The sequence below is a fragment of the Lissotriton helveticus genome, chromosome 1_1 (genome assembly GCF_964261635.1).
Source record: "Lissotriton helveticus chromosome 1_1, aLisHel1.1, whole genome shotgun sequence".
NCBI lineage: Eukaryota > Metazoa > Chordata > Amphibia > Caudata > Salamandridae > Lissotriton > Lissotriton helveticus.
Genome location: NC_136057.1, coordinates 828952268 through 828974757, shown reverse-complemented (window position 1 = coordinate 828974757; position 22490 = coordinate 828952268). Strand labels below are relative to the sequence as shown.

The 22490-nt window shown below is 43.3% G+C and overlaps 1 protein-coding gene across 1 annotated transcript in view; it reads left to right on the top strand.

Annotated features, from left to right (window-relative positions):
• The window catches only part of EEA1 (early endosome antigen 1), a 764210-nt gene that overhangs the window by 139353 nt on the left and 602367 nt on the right, over positions 1-22490 (top strand). The window contains exons 8-9 of the mRNA XM_078674577.1: positions 16490-16611; positions 21827-21982. Of these exons, the coding sequence (XP_078530703.1) occupies positions 16490-16611; positions 21827-21982 (278 nt within the window). The remainder of the gene's footprint in view (positions 1-16489; positions 16612-21826; positions 21983-22490) is intronic.

Genomic DNA, 22490 nt, shown 5'->3' with positions numbered 1-22490 from the left:
GAGACCGAGATGTGACTGAATGAGGTCAGACATCACATCATTACACACGGCAACATCGCTTATTCGCACGTGCACACTCGGGCTGATACACCTCACCCCTCCCGCAGCACCGCGCTCAAGAGGTGTCTGTAGGGCTGTGCTGCCCGCTGGCTCAGGCCTACAGTACAGTCCAGCAGGTCTTTAAAATGAGACAGAGATGAGACTGAATCAGGTCAGAGATCACATCATTACACACGGCAACATCGGTTGTTCACACCTGCGCAGCCAGGGTGATGCACCCCACCCGTCCCGCCGAACCACGCTTAATTGGAGGCCCTGTGCACCCAGGCCGCTCTGCTCACCTGCTGTCATTGTTGTGTGAGCATACACTACTGGCAGAAGTGCTCACAATTCAGGTGGAGTGATGATTGCAGAATGGTGTACACCTCATGGATCCCTTTCATAGATGACAGGCAGTAGGGCTCACAATTTCGAGCCTGTGTTGATTGCCAGGATGGGGTACACCTCATGGATCCCTTTTTTTTTTTTTTTATTGCGCTTTGTGATATGCGAGGTGGATACAGCCATATCACCTGAGGCAGTATGGAAGAAGAGGGACGTGCGTCGTGGTTATCCTATTTATATGAACGCAAAGTGGGCTGAGCTTGCGTACACCAGGCCAGCGTAGGGGTGTGAATTTTTATTATGGGGACCTGGGCATGGTTCAGTTTCTGCCTGGCCAGGAAGTGTACTTATGTGTGTTTCTTTTGTAGTTTTGACCTCGCAGAGAGTGCAATTTACATTAGTGTAGCATGTGTCGGGAGGGCGGAAACTATCGTTAATGAGATGGTGTTTGAAAAGATTGACTGGTGAACATTACTTGTCATTGTCAGGGTTGTGGATATTCGCAGACACACATGTCAATGGTGTGCAGTATTATTGAAAGTGTTGCTATCGCGAAGCGTACACATATGAATGTGGTCGGATGGAGGGAGGATCAGCAGTGAGACTACGTCATACACAGTGATAACACTCATTAGTCAAGGAAAACATGTCAAATGTGAATTTGAAAGTCTCACATATAACACATTAGTATATAGGTAAAGCCTGTCAATAGAGCGTACAGCAAAAAAAATCTACACATTGCTGTTTACTGTTTGTCACATGTGATCTAGGATGTGCACTCTGCCCGTGGCTCCTGATACTTAGAGCCAGGCATACCCAGGCCGAAAGGGAGCACAATAATGTGCACACAGACATACACCAGGGGCATCGTGTAACAGATATTTGTTTTTTAATGGAACGTTTGACATGCATGGCAATCACACGGGGAAGGCTAATGTACAGACCATGAATATTGATCAAGATGATCGTTGCATGTTGTGTGTAGTATAAGGTATGTGTACCCAGCAAAAAAAGCTCTCTAAGCAGAAGAGGTGCCTCTCATCAAATGGTGTAGAGCGAATGAGTAAAATGGGTGGGGTCGTCCAACTGTTACAATGGGAAATGTTATGAAGCAATCATGCTTTTTTTTAAGGTCAAATGGCAATCACGCACCGAGCGCGCAAGTAGTCCGCACCCGACTTGATTTCGAAAAAATATATTTATCATAATAAAAGTTTATTACAGTTAGAAATATATAAATGTTTGAAATATTTTAGATTATCGCTTGCTCTCATATACTATTTAAAGTTATTTAGATATACTTTTGTGACAAAAAAAACCAAGGGAATGAGGTCATTTGAGATGTCATCTGAGATGTCATCAGGGATGTCACTGACCATGTCATGAGTGATGTAATATTTTTTTTATTTATTTAAACTTATAAGGCGCGCGGCTACCCGCAGTGGGTTTCCCGGCACCAGGGGATAGACTAAAGAAGGAAAGAACTGCCAAATAAGCTTGCTAAAAGCACTGCTCTAATCACTGCTGAAAAAGCCAGGTTTTTAGTCCCTTGCGGAAGCTAAAGAGATCCGTTTCCGTTTTTAGAGTCACAGGCAAGGCATTCCAGGATTTAGGACCTAGATGAGAAAAAGATCGACCGCCCATCTTTACTAGCTTAAATCTAGGAATGATGAAATCGCCATTACCTGAGGATCTCAAGGAGCGCCTGGGCTTATAGGCCTGAATGAGACCCTGTAGGTACTTAGGGGCTGTGCCTTGTTTGATCTTAAAGACGTGGCATAGAGCCTTGAATTTAATTCGGCTCGTGATCCTAAGCCAATGAAGATCGTGAAGTGCTTGAGAAGCAGATATTCTCCGAGGAATGTTGTGAAGAAGACGTGCAGCCGCGTTCTGAACGACTTGAAGTTTATTTACTGTTGTCAAGTCAGCTCCAAGGTAGAGGACATTACCGTAGTCCAGGCGGGATACAACCAGTGCCTGGACTACAGTCCTCTGTGTTGAAATAGGGAGCATCCACAGGATTTTTTGAAGCCATCTTAAGGTGGCTAAACAAATGGAGGCCGCGTTTACTGCCTGCTGCCGCATCGTGAGCTTTTCATCAATGAGGAATCCGAGATTGCGGACTTGAGCAACGGGTTGGGGGGTAGGGCCCATACCCTTGGGCCAATGTTGAGGACCCCATAGATCTTTACCCTTGCCCAGGATCACAACCTTGGTCTTATCCCCATTTAGCTTGAGGAAATTGCTCCGCATTCACTCGGAAACACGAGTCAGGCCCTGTTTCAGAGCCCAGATTTTATTACCTTTCACATTAGAAAGGGAAAAAATTATTTGCGTATCATCGGCGTAAGAAAATAAAGTAAGACCGGCTTCCTCCACAATAGTGGCCAGGGGTCTAACATAGATGTTAAATAGGAGTGGGCTGAGGATAGACCCCTGGGGAACGCCATACACGGATGGATTGTAGAGGATGCTTTAGCGGAGAAGACTTGGAAAGTGCGACCGCTTAAAAAGGAAGCTATCCAAGCTAAAGCTAGGGACCGAAGAGTTGCGAGAAGGATGGAATGTGACACGGTATCAAACGCCGCGCTTAAATCGAGAAGAATGAGTGCAGATGTTTCACCGCGATCGATACCATGGCGCAATCTCTCGGTAACTCCTAAGAGTGTGGTTTCAGTGGAATGGTGCGCTCTAAAGCCTGATAGAGACGGATGCAGGAAGCCTGAACTCTCTACAAAGTGAGTCAACTGTGTGTAAATATGTCTCTCCAAGATCTTAGAAAAAATGGGCAGCAGCGAGATGGGCCTAAAGTTGGATAAATTAGAAGCATCAGCTCCAACCTTTTTCAGAAGAGGAATAATCATCGCATGTTTCCACTCCACTGTGGAACATGTGACTCTGTCAGGGAGGAGTTAAGGAGTTTCATCACCGCATGGCGGGGATCCAAGTCAATTTGCTTCAGGATCTTAGCCGGTAAAGGGTCACATGGGGAGCCAGATTTGATACTTTCCAGACAGTGAGCAAAAGATACATCGTCAAAAAGTGACCAATCAGTCAGTTTGACTGCCAGGGAGGGCAGACTGTTATGGGCATAAGAGGTAATTCCTCATCGGAGGTTGAAGGGCTCAGAGAATCATAGATACGTTCCACCTTAGCTATGAAGGATTCTGCAATGGATTACATTGACTCGTCCAAAACAGGGGGGGCAGGGGTCGAATCTGCTCCTGTCAGCTTTTTTACCACAGAAAAAAGTGTGCGGGGGCAGTTCTGGGCATGTATTACAGTATTGGCAATATAAGCAGCTCTGGCCATTTTACACTGTTTGTGGTAGTCTCTAAGGGCTTCCTTATAGGCCACTTTGTGAGACAAAGAGTAGGAGCGTCTCCATTTCCTCTCGAGAGCCTTGCATTGAGATTTCATGGTCTTTAAATTTTACGAGAACCATTCCGCGGGGGGGCGGTGGTGCAAGGAGTGCTTAGGTACCAATGGAAGAAACTTATCTACAGCAGCACTCAACCATTTGGAAACTGCAGCATCTAGGACAGAAGGGGGCGAGTCAACATCTGGTAAGGTATCAGACAGGTGCAAGTTAAAATTCGTGATGTTAAGTTTGCCCCAACGTCGTAAACTCTCTTCCGTGTCACCGATACCAGTGGCCATAGTCTTAGTACAAGGCAGAGTGAATTGAACAGCGAAATGCTCAGACCACTCCAAAGGGCGGGCAGCTGGTTCGCAGTCATATAGAAGGTTAGAAAGGACAGGATCTAATAGATGCCCTGCTGAGTGCGTGGGCCCAGAGTTACGCAACAGAATATTAAGGGCTTCTAAATCAGATAAGAAGGTTTTGCTAATAGTGCATTGTGGGTCCTCCAAATGTAGGTTCAGGTCGCCAAGAATGGTGAAATTAGCAGCCTTTAGGGACAACAGGGCAATAATTTCTGAAAAGGACGTCGTCCATACGTTAGAATTCCCAGGAGGACGATATATCAAGAGACCAGACAGGGTCATCTGAGGGCTTTTTGCTAGTTTGAATTGAGCGGCATCGCATCCTTGGAGAGGAAAGGCTTCGAACTTACAACTATACATAGATTTAAAAAGTATGGCAATGCCACCTCCCTTGCCAGTGTCTCTATCTCTCTTGACCATGACATAATCAGTAGGGAGAGCCGTGGCAATGTCCGATCCTGAGCTTGCGTGAAGCCGGGTTTCAGTCAGAAACACGGCATCAGGTCTTTCATCAACTAAAAAATCATAAATATGATTTTTATGTTTAGGAAGTGATCTACAATTTGTACTCCAGAACTGGAGTTTAGAACAAATAAAAGGTGATTTTATAACACTCGGTTTACCATGCTTACATGGACGTTTCATCGAGTTACACCTAGTCATCCTGCCCAATAAGAAACCACAATGATTACATTTAAAACCATGAGCAGGTGGAGTACAAATTGTACAATGTGCAGATGGAAAATGCCTAAAGGACTTTAATTCCTTCGCAGTGTAATTAATAACAGTACCGTGGCAGACGGAGGTAGCTTGTTCCTGAGCAGCATAGGTGGCCCCTGGGCCCGGCCTGGCGAGGACGGGCGCTGACGGGCTTACCTCCGGCGCGCCTCGGGTGCGCTCGCTGCGCGCATCCGCTGCGCGCTTGCGTTCCACGACTCTTTAAATAGTAATTAAAGTAGGAGGTAATTAACAAATGGCCCTACAACACTAGAACGCTACCCAAGAGGCGTCTTGGGAGCGTCTCAAGCCCCTGGTCCCACACCCAAGATGGCGGTCGGGAGCAGAGAACGGGATCAGAGAACAGCACGAAACTCACCAAAGTGGTGAGTGATGATCAAAAAAATTTTTTATGGCGCAGGCAGTGCGGACAGACCTAGAATCGGAGCAGCAAAAGAAATGCCAAAAGTGCAATCATGCAAAATTTTTAAATTACGAGTGTCAAGCGGCGATTAAAAGCATTAGCAGCAATTACAGTTCTGCAGCGTTACAATTCCGCAGCGTATCTGGCAAGTATGTGACCTCATCAGCAGTGCATTGCGGGCAGGCAAGTTATAGTTAGCCCAACTACCTATAACAGGCACATTTCTCTGGCTTTATATCAGTCAAATGTTCAACTAACTATAACGTCCCTGAAACCTAGTTTTTTTCAGTGAAAAAAAAATAAAAATAAAATATATATGAAAGCTCCGAGTACCCACAGATACGAGAAGCACCCCAACCACGGTGTACATCCATGCGCCCACAACCACGTCTCAGACTGCCGACGCGTTTCGAAATTCAATTCTTCTTCACAGGCTACAATCCACACAGTACACGGTGTTACGTTAAGACCACATCTTTAATCCGTGCAAAAACATAAACTGCCTTCTGATAGGCTGTCTTTACATGCCTCCTGATAGGCCTGGGAGTTCTGGGATATGTAGTCCACCAAGTACAGTTCCGTGTGGAAATGTCTTAAAAGACCCTCTGATGGGCCCCGAGGCGTGCGTGGTACTTCAATGCGTTTCGGGCATCCGCCCTTGCTCACAGACAGTCACTAGGGTCACTTATGCACCTATACTCTGTTAGTATTGTACTAGTATTTGTATTGAATATGTATCTTCGTATGATTAAGTGTCCGCCCTATATTGCAGTTTTATACCTCTACTAGTATTCTATACACTCTGCGTAAACTGCACCCATTTCACTTTTCCCTCACCGGTTCTGCACCAATCGCTCCTGCACCTATCTCACCTTATCCCTATCATTCACTGTTCGCTACCTCATTTATTTGGCTCTTCGATGTAAGCTACTTCACGATGTTGCACTGATTATTACTACCTCATTCACTTCGTTTAGTCATGTAAGCTGCACCCAGCCACTCTCTACACCTAGACTACAACGCTGCTACCTCTTACATCCTGAGGTGTAAATTTGATTCCACCTAACCTGTTCTACCTCTCATATTTTGTACATGGTGTAAGCTGACTGCTACCTCGCATATAGGATACATTAGGTTAGCTGCACCTTCGCACTGTTTGTGCGAGTTTGTGATAGCTTGTTCCTGGATGCACTGACTTCTACCTCTTATACTTTTGGTCACTCACTAGTGTCACTCCTTTGCCCTCTAACTTACGGCTGTCAGTTTTTACTGTCGCCCTATCTCCTACACCCAACATCACAGCCTTTCTAAAATGGAGCTCAACGGCAAGCACACTTTCAGAATTAACTACCCTTCCCCCCACACCAAAAAAGCCACTATAACTTCTTGAGGTCGCACCCTGAAACACCCTTTGCCGACACCTACTTCTCCCCGGGCAACGGAGCCCTGAATACCGATATCATCTTCCACACCTCACGCAGAGCCCAATGGAGAAATGCGTTCCTAACCCTACTCACTGTCTCCTCCACCAGGAAAACTACTCATGGCCTAACTCTCTCTATCACACCTTCCCACCTCTTCCCTGGCAGGACTACCATTACTATCTATAATAACGGGATTGTCCTAATTCAATCCACGGACAAGAACCTGGAACTACTTGACAACCTGTTCCCCAAGTTCAAAGAGCACCTCTCCAAGCCGCGGACCCTCACCCAGATATTCACCAACACTATCACCCCTGACGTCGCAGCCCCCACCTACAACACCTCTACCCCCAGCACCCCAGTAAATGGCCCACCTGCTGGTAACGCCCCACTCTCCCCAAGGACAGACACAAATGTCGCCACCTCTTATACTAACCGCCCCTCTAACATGATCCCTTTTACCCCCACTCATATCCCCCCTATCCCTCTCCTCCCTGACATAACAACACCCACCCGCAACACGCCACCTGAATACACCACCGATCGGAGTTTATCCACCCCCCCTCCCATCCCCCCCACGACAGACGCCTCTCCCTCCCCAGCTCCCTCCCCACTCTCACCCACGACACTCTCACACCTGACAGAACAACTCTCACCCACAACACGCCACCATCTGATAACATCACCATTCGGAGTTTATCCACCCCCCCTCCCATACCCCCCATGGCGGACACCTCTCCCCCCCCCCAGCTCCCTCCCCACTCCCGCCCACGACACTCACACCCTCCCAACAAAACACACAAAACATACCACCCCTCCTACCTTAGCATCCCCCTCTCTCCCACCCCCTATTCTCAGCCCTCACTACCCTCCAGTCTCCCCCACTGTCTTCAGCCTTCATTCACTCTTCCACTCACCGGCACCGTCTCCCACTGACGGCACTACCTATGCCTCCCACCCACCGCCTTCACCGCCTACTTCACCCACACCCCCCGCCCACAAACACGCCCACTCTTTGAATGCCATCCCACCCATTTGCACCGCAGAACATTCCAACAATGCTAGTATATCCCCCCCTTCGATACCCTGCCCGCTTTCCAGCTCACTACACAACCATTCACCAATGGCTCTCACCACCTACGCCATCCCCAATGCACCTCCTGACATGACTTTACCCACCCTCCAACAAGTCAAAGAGGATATTCTACAAATCAAAAAAGATGTCCACGCAATCTTCTCTCAGCACAGCCCAGTCTACCTCCCATCATCCCTCTACCCTACAAAGGACGCACCCGCCCTTCATACCCTCGCCTCCAACGACATCCGCGCTGGCCGACTATCCCCGTTCGCAACAACTCCCACCGCCCCCGCCGTGTCCTCAACCCATTGTCGGACCGCGACCTATGCTCTCTCCTACGCTCTTATGGCCCAGGTCCGGTAAAACACATACCCAGCACACACATCCCCATACCCACAATTCTTACAAACCCTCTGAGGCTCCCAACACTCAACAACAGAGGTTCCGTCCCTAATAACCTCAGAAAAGTTCCCCTCACTCTAGAAAGCTCGACCACCCTTCTCTCTCCCAAAACTCAAATGCATCCTACTCAACTGCAGATCGGCCCAGAGACACTCCTCCGACATCGCTGATCTCGTCTCAGCTAGGGATCTGGACCTAGCCATTCTAACAGAAACTTGGCTCACTGAAGCCTCTACCCCGATTATGGACATACTAGTCCCCCCCCAACTATCACATCATTAGGCTAGACAGGTCTTCAGACAAGACGGGTGAGGGAATTGCATGCATTTTTAGGAGCAACCTCTCCGTTACTAAAGTCACCTCCCCCTCCCTCTCCTCCTGTGAACTCCTCTGCCTCGACATCACCAGCGAGGGCAAACAAGTTTGTGCTTTACATCTCATTTATCACCCGCCTGGTGACAATCTCATATTCACCCAACAACTCAAGGACATGATCACTTCCAATGCCGGTCGGCAGACCACCCAAGTCTACCTGGGTGACTTCAATCTCCACTGGAACGATCAGAAAGACACAGTGGTGAATAGTCTCAAAACTTTCCTTAATGCGCTTGACCTTACCCAAATATGCGATAGACCAACACACGACAAGGCTCGATACTTGATCTCATCATTGTCAAAGAGAACGCTACACAACTGGAGACGATCCTACCCTGCGACTGGTCAGATCACCACATTATCACCTTCTTTATCAATGAAAAAGTTAAACCTAACCCGGCTCAACCAATCAAATCCAAAATATGGAAAAGGGACATGAAGAATCTCAACCCCTCCACTCTGCCTCCCCACATCGGCAATCTCCTCCTTCCCCCTTCAGGTGCCTCGGATGTCCAATCACTGACTGACCACTACCTTGAATCTATGAATACATTAGTCAATGAAGTCGCCCCACTGCAACTGAAGAGAGTCTCCACCAAAACTTCTAACCCCTGGTATGACAGACTCAATGACGACAGGCGTTCGATGCGAATGGCAGAGCGCACCTGGAGATCGGACCCTTCAGCACTGCACCTCAAAAGGCTTAAAAACAAGAGAAATGCCTACTTCAGGAAAATAAAGCGCACAAAGTTGGACTTCTTCAGCCGCCAGTTGGACCAAGCAAAAAACAGGCCAAGAAAACTGTTCGAACTAATCAAGACCCAAACAAAGGCACAACCCTTACAATCAAATAGCACAACAAGCGGCACCCCACACTGTGAAGACGTCTCTGCTTACTTTAAGCTAAAGACTGACAACATAAGAAATGACCTCATCATGGATGTAAGCCGATTCCCCAACCACACCAGAATGGCTAACACTCAACCTAAAAACATGGCATCTTGGCTGTACTTCGATACCTACTCGGAAGAAACAATACACAAACTGCTCTCCACCTTGAAGCCCTCTAATCACCTCACAGACCCTCTACCTGCAAATGCTGTAAAAGACTTCATCCCCTTGCTCCTCCCTCTCTGGACCAAAATCATCAACTGCTCCCTGCAACAAGGCCTCATTCCAGACTCCCTCAAGGTGGTGCAAGTCACGCCTATACTCAAGAAACCTACAGCTGATCCGTCTGACCTAAACAATTACCGGCCCATCACCAATATCCCCACCCTGGCCAAACTGCTGGAGAAATGTGTCCAACTCCAACTAACAAGACACATTGACCAATTTGACCTCCTCAACTCATCAATCAGGCTTCCGAGCGAAACATAGCACGGAAACAGCTATGACACACATAATTGATGACGCCCTCCAAATTCTTGATCGCAATGAGTCCTGCCTCCTCATCCTGCTTGACCTCTCGTCAGCATTTGACACGGTCAAACATGAGAACTTGCTGGAGCTGCTAAGCGCTAGAATGGGTCTATCGGGAACTGTTCTCAAATGGTTTTCGTCCTTCCTTCACAACCGGTCTCAGAAGTTCAAGAGCGACAATGTGTTATCTTCACCTGTGCCTGCAGATCTAGGTGTTCCACAAGGATCCTCCCTCTCCCCCACATTGTTCAACCTCGTCATGGAACCGCTCGCCACCTTGCTCCAAGCTTCCAATGTCCAATTCCATATGTACGCCGACGACACACAACTGTACCTAAAGCTTCAATCTCCGGAAGATATCAAACATCTGAATTCCACGCTTATCAACACTCAATCTTGGCTAGCCGATAATCACCTCAAACTAAATGCTCTGAAAACTGAGTTCCTTCTCATCTCACCCCCGGCGAAAATTTCCACCACCCAAACATGGCTCAACAACCTAACGGCATTCAATGTCCAACCCACCATCGTGGACTCAGCAAAATCCCTAGGCATCACACTAGACGCCAAGCTCAACATGCAGCAGCACGTCAGCAAAGCCACAAAAGCAGCTAATTTCCAAATCAACACACTGAGGAAAATTAAACCCTTCCTCCCTGCTGAAGACTTCCAAACTGCTGTACAAGCGTTAGTCATCCCTCGAATAGACTACGGACTGCTCACCTTGTCCTTTGGCACTATACCTCTACTTGATGGAGACACTACTACGCTACTTTCTTACTACCGACCAATATATGATACACGCTGGGTCACTGATTCACCCTCCCGATGCCCCCACTCAGTGCTCTCTCTATACTAAAACACTGGTATAAGCCTTCCACACACCCAAGGTGTACCTGAACACCTCTGTAGTGGGACCAATGACTTGTGCCGTCTTATATTACTTGTTTACCGTACTGTATATTGATATGTTTTATGTATGTTATTATTTTCCTTTCATGTTAGTGACTACTACATTGCTCCCATTACCTCTGTTCATTCCTACTGCCCCTACCCTGTCATTGTGAAGCGCTCTGATATCTGTAAGGATCTTGTTCGCGCTATATAAAACTTTTATTAAAATAAATAAATAAATAAAAGTACCCAGTGCTTCACAGTTTTTTTCCTCTTTCAGTTAACATTTTTTTCTTTTTTTCAAACATTACACCATGTGATCATGAAAAGAAAGGACACACTCCATTCTGAGCACCTTGAAGTCTGTTTTCCAAACATTAATATCGTCAGTTGTTTACTACTGCATTTGAATTGGTTAAAATCCACAATACCAAACGAAAATGACTATAATCCATTGTTTAACAAAAAAATGCATCTAGTGGCCATGAAATGCGTCAAACATAATGTAATCCAACGAATTTGGTATAATTGCGTATAATGCTAGCAAATTCAAGCAAATAAAACCATGATAAAATCCATTAGAAAGACAATGCAATCTGTTTAAATAAAACCCATTCATTGTGCAAATTATGCAAACAAGTGCAAATTTATAGTTAATATCCTATTAAAGTGCAAATGCAATGTGCAAATATATGCTGTTTATGTAAACATTATAAAGTGACAAAATGCAATTTGTGCAAAAAATGCAAGATGTAAACAATGCAAAGATGTAAACAATTGGATCAAATCCAAGATGAACGGGTTCTATATGTCTTCTTATGTAACATGGCAACAACCACAAAAATTGAAAAAAAATAATATATATATATATATATATATATATATATTTATATATATTTATATTTATATATTTATATATATATATATATATATATATATATATATATATATATATATATATATATATATATATATATATATATATATATATATATATATATATATATATATATTCATTCTTTCTGAACCGGGGTAGGTTACTGGGATCTGGTTCCCGTAGTCAGGTGGCGTGTAAATCTCGGCACCCCCGCCGCCGAGAAATTTCAATTTCATCCAAGTTTTGCAGATTAAGCACCACACGCACTCAGAAGACGTACAGCTAGTTGCGTTTATTTTCGCAACTAGCTGTACGTCTTCTGAGTGCGTGTGGTGCTTAATCTGCAAAACTTGGATGAAAATATATATATATATATATATATATATATATATATATATATATATATATATAATGAATATATATATATATATATATATATAATGAATATATATACACACACTAAGAAGGAAACACCCACTCAAACTTGTGTGGATGCAAACGTTTTACTTCCAAATCGGTCTTGTTTCGGCCACAGTTATGGACTTGAACACGTGATCAAGGCCACGGCTGTGGCTGAAACGCATCCTGCATTCATGCAAGTCTGCGAGAGCGTTTCCTTCTTCATGTTAGATTTCCTGGATTATCTTACGCCGTTGAGCTTTTCTGGCGTAGCTGTCCACCTGTCATGGGCCCTGGTGAAGTATTGAGCTGTATGGAGATATCTATATATGTGTTTTGAGGGAGGAATTATTTTTGGAATACACCTAGTGGGATGGAGGAAGAAACATAGAGGGCACAGGTGGGAAAGTAACACAGAGATTGGAAGTTGTATAGAGGGCGGGGAAGAAATATGAAACATGGTCGAGATGTGGAGTGCATGGGGGAGAGAGTATAGACACATCTGGGTGACAAAGCCACAAGGGGAGAATCACTCAAGGACTAGCGAAACCCAGAGTTGGGTGGGGAGAAGCACAGGGGAGATAGAGAGAGCAACACAGAGTGTGGCGGAGGGAGAAAGAGAAGTGCACAAGGTAGACCATTGGAAAAACACATGCATTTGCATAGGTTGCTTAACCAAAAGGAAAAAAGTGATGCCTAAAAAGTAAGCAGTGGAAGGACTGCTTACTTGCATTGATGGCTCCCTGAAGTGGTACACAGTTAACAAATAGAATTCAAAAAGTAATACAGGCATATCAGGGGTGGGACAAATAAAAGAAGAGGAAGGAAAGCCCACACCAGCTACTGGATAAAAAGCAAGCAAATGAGAGTGGCAATATATAGAACCAATGGTAAGCAATGGGCAAATCGAATCTGAATTCCATTGAGATTCAACATCATTACTAACGGGTACATCAAGGAAGCACTAATCTCTCTCCTCTGCTATGAAGACCTGGACATAAGCATACTGGGAGCTCAGATGAAGTGTTATAAGTATGTAGCAGCTGTTCCACGCCTCCACGCCTGTCCTGCCATTCAGTTTGTCTTTCAAGTAAACAGGCTTTCGTGTTCCCTGTGACATGCTGATCTCTCGCCAGCATATTCAAATAATGTTCAATTCTGTGGGCCATCAATCTTTGAAGCATCCATGCTTACTCCACAAATGTCAATGATTTTCAGAGGGGTGTTTCTGTCACAAGTCACAAGTCACAGATTCTACAAGACCCTAACCTTCTGATCTAATACTGTATTGTCTGTAATTTCATTTCCTGACATTTCTATGATGTACACCATCATCCTTTTGAAACTCTTTACACACTTCAAGCAACATGTAGGGGTGGCGGTTGTACACAGCACCAGCCCTGTTTCCACATGCATTGGTTGAGTACGAGGAAGGGACGGCTCAAAATCTCAAGTGACTTTGAATCATTAGTCTTAGGAGATATTTTAAATATGCAGACAATTTGTGTACTGCTCAAATTTTGTCTAACTTGAAAATGCCAAAATTATTTCAAATATTCCATTACCCGATTTAGAGTAATTCTTGCATGCAAGCCTGGTTATTGCAGAAGATTTCTTGTCAACACTTTTTTTGCTTTAATCAGTCTCTCCAGTATCCCATGAGATTTTTTTTTTTTATCTGAATTGTGCGCTCATGGAAAAAAAAGAGAAATATCACTAAATTGTTTTGGTATTTACATGGATTTGTGGGAAAGAAATTGTGCAATTTCGCTCACCCTCACAGAAAGTAGTGACATTAAATGGAGCTGAATTCAGCAGTCAAGGGCCAGTCCTATTGGGGAAAGCGGAGTTAAATTACATACATATTTACTCTTCATGTACGAACATTTAAAAAAAAAAGAAGACAATTTTTGACTGAGGGCTTCTGATAGTTTTACAGATCTACAGACCTAAACATAACTCTAATATCGCCTGGGGTGACCGAATGAGCATTGGATGATCCAATAACTGCTGGGTGCCTGAATGTGAGGCAGTGTAAGTTCATGTGAGGTAGCAATCTACAAGAGTACTCTGCTAGATAAAATGTGAATCTGATATTCGGAGACCAAATTAGTGTGGGTATACTAAAATGGACAGCTTGTATTTGAGAGTAAAATTCTAGCTTTTTTATCAAATTAGCTTGGTTATGCGTTTATTTAGTAACACTGAAAATATTGTTTTTTCAGAAAATGACATTGAGATTTTTGTGTGAATGTGTTTAAAAAGATAAGTTACTATTTAATGGCATATTTGAAATGTTTTCCGGACATTACCGGTTGATTATGGAGAACGTGTGTACATGTCCTATATATATATATATATATATATATATATATATATATATATATATATATATATATATATATATATATTTTAAAGTTGATTATTTTAAGGTAACACTTTCCTAAGCAACCTTATAAAGCAGTCACAGAAGCATGTACACACAGTGCGGTTGCATGAAGTTTGAACAACCGATTATTGTCCACAATCACTCCCAATGTTTTGTTGGCAGTGTACCTAACATTTCTGGCCACCAAGTCTTGTTCCATATGGATGGTTGGCTGCCAAAAATCAAGACCTCCGTCTTGTTTCCATTTAGTCTTAGATAGTTTTTACCCATCCAATTAGCTACTGCTGTTATACAGTTTTTAAAGTTGGCAGAGAAGGCCTTCATTTCTTTAGTGATTGATACATTTGAGTGTTGCAGGCTTAAATGGAGACTAGCCCAAAAGACTATCAGTTGGCCTGTGGGGAGACCTATAGGTTGAATAAGATTGGGCTCAGGGAGGATCCCTGAGGAACCCCACATGGTAAATGTCTTGCTTTTTTTTCTTCAGAGCACCTGGGTAAGACTTCAAAATACCAGGACACAATGTAAACACTCTTCAAAATAGGAATTTATAAACTTTAGAATACTAAAATACTATGTGAACAAAGCTCAATACTAGTTTGCCAAATAAAGGGGAATATTTACTACAGTAGGTTCCCATATATCAAATGGCAATAATACACATGTAAAATAAATGCATGTAGTGAATCTATATACGCGAGAACGAATGTATAGAAAGAGAACTGTAGGTACACAACGATAATTAATTAGAACTTGGAATACTTCACTGGCTGTTGGTTTGGCATCATCCTCGCCATCACGACTGTGAAACCCCTTTGAAAGTCTCAGGCAGGAGATCTGTCGGGCACACAAAGAAGCCCCTGGGCACCGTGTCTGCTCAGCAGGAGAGTTCCTGTCAAGGTGGCAAGAGGTCTTAGTTTTCCCTGGAGGGAGACTTCTAGAAGCTCCCCCTCCCTTCATCTGCACTGTAGGTGCTGGCTACACTATGTCGAGGTCACTCAATGGTGCTAGCCAGGCTTCAATTAGAGATCTCAAGAAAAATTCTTCACATTCCCACATCATATGTTCTAGCAGCTTATCTTTCTGGCTCGGTGAAGTGAGAAACCTAAACAAGCTGTGCATGTAAGTAAACCTGGGCCTGCCTGCGTTCGCAGCTGAAAGACCTGGTCAGACAAGACACAAGATGAAACCTTGTTCATAAAATGTAGTTAAGGCAAACCTGAGTCAATATATGATCTCACAATGTATAACTGCCTGTAGCGTTACTGAAAGTTAAGAAAATAAATGAAGAAACACAATTGGATGCCCAGATTAAGTGGCCTAGCTCTAAAACATGGGGCATTCAATCCAGTTCCTTTGGAACATTTCTTGTTCCCATTTTTCATAATGTTGATATGGGAAGGTGTAGAGAACCTCCAAACAGGGTATGGTCAAACATGCTCATTTGTTTATTATTGCAGGAGTGGCCCTTCAAACCTGACTTAAATACTTTGTTTTTTGACCAATTTCATTGACGACAGGTGCAAAATGTATCATTTAAGTTCATTCTAATTATGTTGTCAGGTCTGATAATTTTGTTCTTGCATCTGAGTATATCTTACTTCGCTGCACTGTATTGACGTACTGTGTGGTCATTAAACCTCCGTGCAAACTTGAGTACGTGCTTGTGGATCCAGGCTGTTTAGTAGTACCTTAACAGTCCATCAGTTTAGGAACTGTGACATACTTTATAAAGGTGCATGGTGGAGGACGCGTGCACAATGGATGGAACTGTGTACATTTTTCTTACTCCATGTATAGCTTCCTCACACTAATTGATAATTCTCACAGGTAGCACTCTTGTCAAATGTAGCTTGATTTCCTGGGTCCAATTTATTAGACTTCTAGGTTAAAGTAATTTCTGTGCGTTATATGCTGTAGTTTGAAAATGTTATTGTTTGAAACCTCCTTTTTTAAAATGTTATTTGTTTAATGTTAGAAATCAAATCCAAGTATGATGAAGAGAAGGCATACCGCACTGCGGCTGAAGAGAGAGTGACAAGTCTCCTTAAAGATTTGCAGGCAGAGATGAATATGGTAAAAGACTTAAAATCCGAACTGGTAAGAAAAATATTTTGCTTGCCACTCAAAAGCGTTGTTTAATATAGCATTTGTTTTTTAGTATTTTTTTTATTTTTTGTAATTTTGTTTTACAGTAGGACTGAGATCTGTCAACTCAAGCTTCTTATGCTTACTTGTGTAATAAAGTCCTTCTACTGAGTATATTCTGTGCATCAGTCCTTTCTTTGTAATCTTTTAAATGACCACTTCAATACAATTATGTCTACCAAATTGACCAAAAAGTATATTAAAGGATGTGGCAAGGCTGTTAACATGGTGATTCTCTCTGGAACCCACAGCCTTATCAGTTATCCACACTGTCATTAACCATGACCTGCACTACAAAAACAAATTGCTCCTAAAAGGTGACATGAGCAAATAACCATGTATGCCGTGTCAACATAGCACTGTAGAATGGCCAACTAATGCCATTGGAAGAGGAACCTCCAGGACAATTTATTACAGAAAAATACTTTAGCAAAGTAAATTTCAGCAAGAGTACACCATCCTCACTTCCAGTGTGTGCACCTGGAGTCTGAGGGATTTTGGCTGATGTGGGGGTGAGAAGGGCTAGATGGAGGCGAAAAATGTTGCCCCATCCCGGATAACATATTTCAGAAACATGAGGCCAAGAGCAATAATGCTGGAAAAGGCAACTAAATTTGTTGGAAGAAAACTGCACTGTTTTGTTGCACAGCAGATCCATCCTGAGTTCTCACATATGGATAGGAAGTGGACAGAGTATGATATGATAGCAAGTCACTCGCTTCCTGAGTAAAGAGCAGTACCTCCTACTTGCTTTAGTGTGCTTTGAATGTAATGTAGCTCTCAAACAACACAAATACTGATTCCAAATGAACATTAACTTTCTTCTTTAACATCTTTATTTCGACAGGAAATGTCATAAAAGAAATCACAATAAAATTTCAGCGCAAACATTACAATTTGGCAAGAAAAAAACGAAGAGTACATCTTATCATAACACTAATTCACGTAAAAACATTATGTACAGTTTTTAAAAGAGAATCAACTCAAGGTCCGTCGCCCCACTAATAACCTTTAGGCCGCCTGAAGCTATACAAAGATACACTAAATCTCATTTTGCCACATAATTTCTTCTGACGTTCCAAATAGCAGCTAAAAATTTAGTTACAGCAAAAATGATTACTGGAGATAAATCAGTTTTTAATATTCGGTAGGAATGAAGGCACTGCCTTATCCCCAAGTTTTTGCAAATTGGAACAATCCACTTCTTCCGGGATGTCTGATAGGAAGGACAGAAGAACATTATATGGAGATCATTTTCTAGCTCCGCGGTACAGGCTGGACAATTTTTGGGAGTAGGTGGGCACCATCGGCTAGTGAGGGCTCTAATTGGCAGACAATCGTATCTCCATTGGGAATATAACTTCCTGAGACCAGTAGGGCTAATGTCATCAAGCACAGTCTCCATTTTATAATAGTCTTTCGTTGCTAAGAATGTGCTCGACAATGTCCCCATTTGGGCATTCGATAAACAAGCAGACAGGTTGTGATCATAATACATTTTAATCAGATCTTTACGAGATATACTTCTACAAGCTTGTTCCGGGTTGATCCACAATAAAGGACAACCTAGCCTCTCAAATAACTGCCTTATGTATTTTAGCCAGGGAAGTGTCCATGCATTTGGGAGATTTAATAGCTCCGAACGTTCTTGCCTGTAACTGGAGAGTTCTGGGGTTACCCACAGTCGCCTCCAGAACGTTAAGGCCCAATTCCTCTTTTAGTGATCTCAGTCCCAGATCGAATCTAAGGGGAAGCAGGGGTGTACTCCCAGGCAGTCATACCAGCTGCCTGAGAAACTTGTTTTCCATTGCGGTAATTGCAGGGGCACAATTGTGGCCCCACAGTTCTCCGTAAATTACCGCCCCACGTGCCTGCATCTTATAGAATTCAAGAGGTGGGCCAATAGGTTTTAGCATGGATTTATTTAGTAATTTAAGAATCCCCCTGCCTTTTGAGAGAGCTTTAATTGAGATTTGATCTGGTGTTGAGCCCAGCTCATACTTTTATTAAGAGTCAGACCAAGATACTCAAATGTCTGCACTCTTTCCAGCCGAACACCACCTATAGCAGGGTTTGGGCGTGATGTTTTCGGGGGATTGAAAATCATGAATTTCGTTTTAGATGTATTTATTTCCAGCCCCCGATCATAGCAGAAGGTGACAAAGCCATCCAGGACTCGCTGTATACCCATCGGAGTCTTAGAGAGTAACAGGGTATCATCTGCGAACATAATCGCTGAGATCCCTGACCCAGCGAGCCTGGGGGCATCTCTGTTGGGGACCGCATTCAGATGGGGGATTACTCCGTTGACATAGAGGCAAAACAGGGTTGGCGCCAAAACGCAACCCTGCCTTACCCCCCTGCCAACGGAGAAGCTAGATGACAAATTTCCTTCTCTCCCAGTAGAGTATGGAGTCGTATAATGATGTTCAAAAGAGGGACTGGGATGCCTAAGTCCCCTTGAACGCTCCAGAGTTTCCTGCGTGGGACCAGATCGAAGGCCGCACGGAAGTCAACGAAAATGGTATACAATGAACCGCCCTCTACCTTGACCGTCTTCCAGAAAAGCATAGTTAATCTGAAAATCTGGTCAGTGGTGGATACGTTCTTTCTGAAACCCGCTTGGTACTGGCTTAAAACTTCAGAGTCCTCTATCCAGTCCAAGAGGCGATCCAGAATCAGCCTAGCAAAGAGTTTCTGGGATACGTCTATTAGGCTGATTGGCCTGTAGTTGGCTGGAAGCAGAGGCGACCCCTTCTTGAAGATAGGGATTAACTCTGCTCCCAGCCAAGTACTTGGGACCGCCATACCTCCAAGGATTGCATTAAAGATCATTAGCAGATAGGGAGCCCAAATCCCGGGTTCATGTTTATAAAGATCGCCCGGAACCTTATCCAACCCTGGTGCTTTACCCGCAGGGAGCTTAGATATAGCAGCCTGGACCTCGCCTAAAGTGAACCTAATCTCAGGTGAGCCATGGCCAGGGCCGATCAATATGTCCCCTGGAGGAAACTCCATACAGGAATTGTCCCCCTTATACAAGGTACTAAAGTGTTGTTCCCATACCTCTGCAGCAATGTTCGGCACTACTGCCAACTCTGGTTCAACTGAGCCCGTACTCACAATCTGCCAGAACTTCCTTGCATCTTAAACCGCTAGGGCAGAGGTTAACTTTGCCCAATTTTCGTTCCCCCACTCAATCTTAGCATGATGGATTAGCTGCTGGTATACTTGCCTCCTGCGCTTTATAAGTTCCCTGTTGTTGTTCTGCTTCAATGCGCCAAGGAGTTCTCTTTTCGCCAATCTGCATGCCCTTTTGTACCAGGTTGGCTTCCTTCCAGCCCTTCTCCCGAACATTTAACACATTTTACTTCTATAAGTAATTGCTGCATTGTCCCATGCTACAATCCATGGTGTACACAGCAATAACATCTACAGTTATGCTATTAAATCTCAGTGAGACTGTACGCGCATTTGTATACTCTGATGTGTAGATCATAGGCCATTTTCCATTTCAAAATAACAAAATAGTTACACACACCTGTTCTTGTGTGTAAGCAATCCCCAACTTTATTTAAACATAATAAATATGAACCGTATGAATAACATAACCGTACATGAGTTACTAACTGTCCCCTACCAAGATTCATTAATTATTAATTCAGCTATACACAAAGGTGGAATGTGTCCCTGTAGTCCATCTAAATGTTCTCTCCACCCTGTAAGCGACTTTGTTACTGGTTATCTGTTCACTGTGTTCAATCTTGATTGAACACCGAAATGTCCATGAAATGCTTTTCAATGTCCATTGAAGTACATTCATTAACTAAAAAGTACTTTTTGATATGTAGAAACTACTTTAAAGGTCCACTTTCTTTGGGAAAATAACAGCTGTTAAGCAATTCATGTTAATTCACATCTATTAATTCCCTGACCTTCAGGAATACATATCATGTGAACAGCCTTCATTGTTGGTTTCAGAGTACAATATCACGCCTTTGGACCTTTTTGTGGAAATAGCACAATAAATGCATTTCAGAGGAAAAGGCTCCAAGTGGCTCTGGTGCTGTGCTGGCCATGAAGGCTGTTCTAGGACCTTACCCCAGTAGGTCTACATTGAAGCATCTTATGGCGTGGCATACAATTTGTCATGGCCCTTATTTGATGGTTATGATGCAGTCAAAACAGAGGCAACCCTCCTGTCTTGAGCACCATGTTACCCTGTCAAATTGAGCATCCCCCCCCCAGGAACTCTTGACCCACAGTAAAACATATCTGTGCCTCTCTTTCCTGGAAAGTTTGGTTTCTTGTCATTATAGTTAGGCTGCACTTAATGAGGCTCTCTTGGTTGCCAAAATTCTTTAACAAAAGTGGTCCTTTATGGTTCTGTTGATCTTCTCAGTTGGTTTTAACTCGGTAAGATCAAGTTGGAAGTCACCCTGTATGGCGTGTGAACAAACATCTGTAAATCACTTTCTTTCTTAGCCTTCCAGGCGATGTTTGATTGTATTTTCAACACCAGAAGTGAAGGAAAATATTGTGTCTACTCCTGATCATTTTTACAAGGAAATGCCAGTTAAATGTAGTGAAAACCTGTTTCACCTTTCGGATATACTGTGCATTTTGAACTGGTACCTATTGTGGCTAATTAGGCTAACAAAAGGCAAATATGGCCTGCTCAGCAGAATCCAAAATCCACTGAATTGCCTGCTGTATGATTAAAATAATAGACCAAATCGGTGCCAAAACTGACTGTGTAATATAAAAGGTTGAGTTGTATTGAATATTGATAGTACATCGTGGCCATTGAAAGAGAGTGGTGTAGGTTGGCTTACATATTTCTACATAAATGTTATGTAAGGAAAGAAAATGTCTGTATAAAGAGATTGTCCAGTATTGACATAAAATAGATCTGTTGTACCTAGGTTTTAACCCAAAGGTTGTAATTTGCAATTATAATCTTTACATCCTAGAGAAGTTTCTAATCTAAAACTTCTTAGAATGATGTATAAAAAGAATGGAATGTTTTGTCTTGTAGCTTACATATGGCCATTAGTTCTGAAATAATAATTTTTTGTTACATTGACATGATCTGTAGTGGTGGTACAACTCGAGGTATTTTTTGTGTAGTCTAAATATGCACTGTAATAAACAATATACTCTACAGCTTCAGAGGCCTGGTGTAGAAGATGTTGCTGTTCTGAAGAAGGAGCTGATCCAGGTTCAGACGCTGATGGATAAAACAACTCTGGAGCGTGAGAAAGAGTCTGAGAGTTTGAAAGAGGCGTGCAAGCAGTTGAAGGCAGAAAATGCTAATTCACAGGTAGAAGAGATCACTATTCTGCTGTTTCAGCCTAAACCAATTATTATTTTTATTCCATGTATGGCACTAGAATGAAACTTTATTAGTTTGGTATTAACTTTAAAAAGTGCCCTGTGGGTAAGGGGTAAATCTGGAGCTTTGTGGGCAGATGCATTATGATAGGTTGGCAGTATCAGGTGGGTGTGCCACCCTCACACACCTTGCACTTCTCTTCCTGGTCAGCAGTCACCGCACACATGTTGTAGGACTCATCAGGGAAGGCTATGTATGCATGCATGCATAAATAAGATATTGGTGTAATATTGATGATTCAGTAGCCGCACTGAGTTTTTTGTATCCACCGCAGAAATGGCTACCGACTGACAGATTATCATGCACTTCACACGTCGATTCAACAAAACCAAAGCCCATGTCATTAGCATGGGAGACTTTTCAGGACCACTACAATGATTCACACAATTGCATAGGCTTGACTCAAATGCTACCTTTCTTCAAAGTCAGTTGTAGA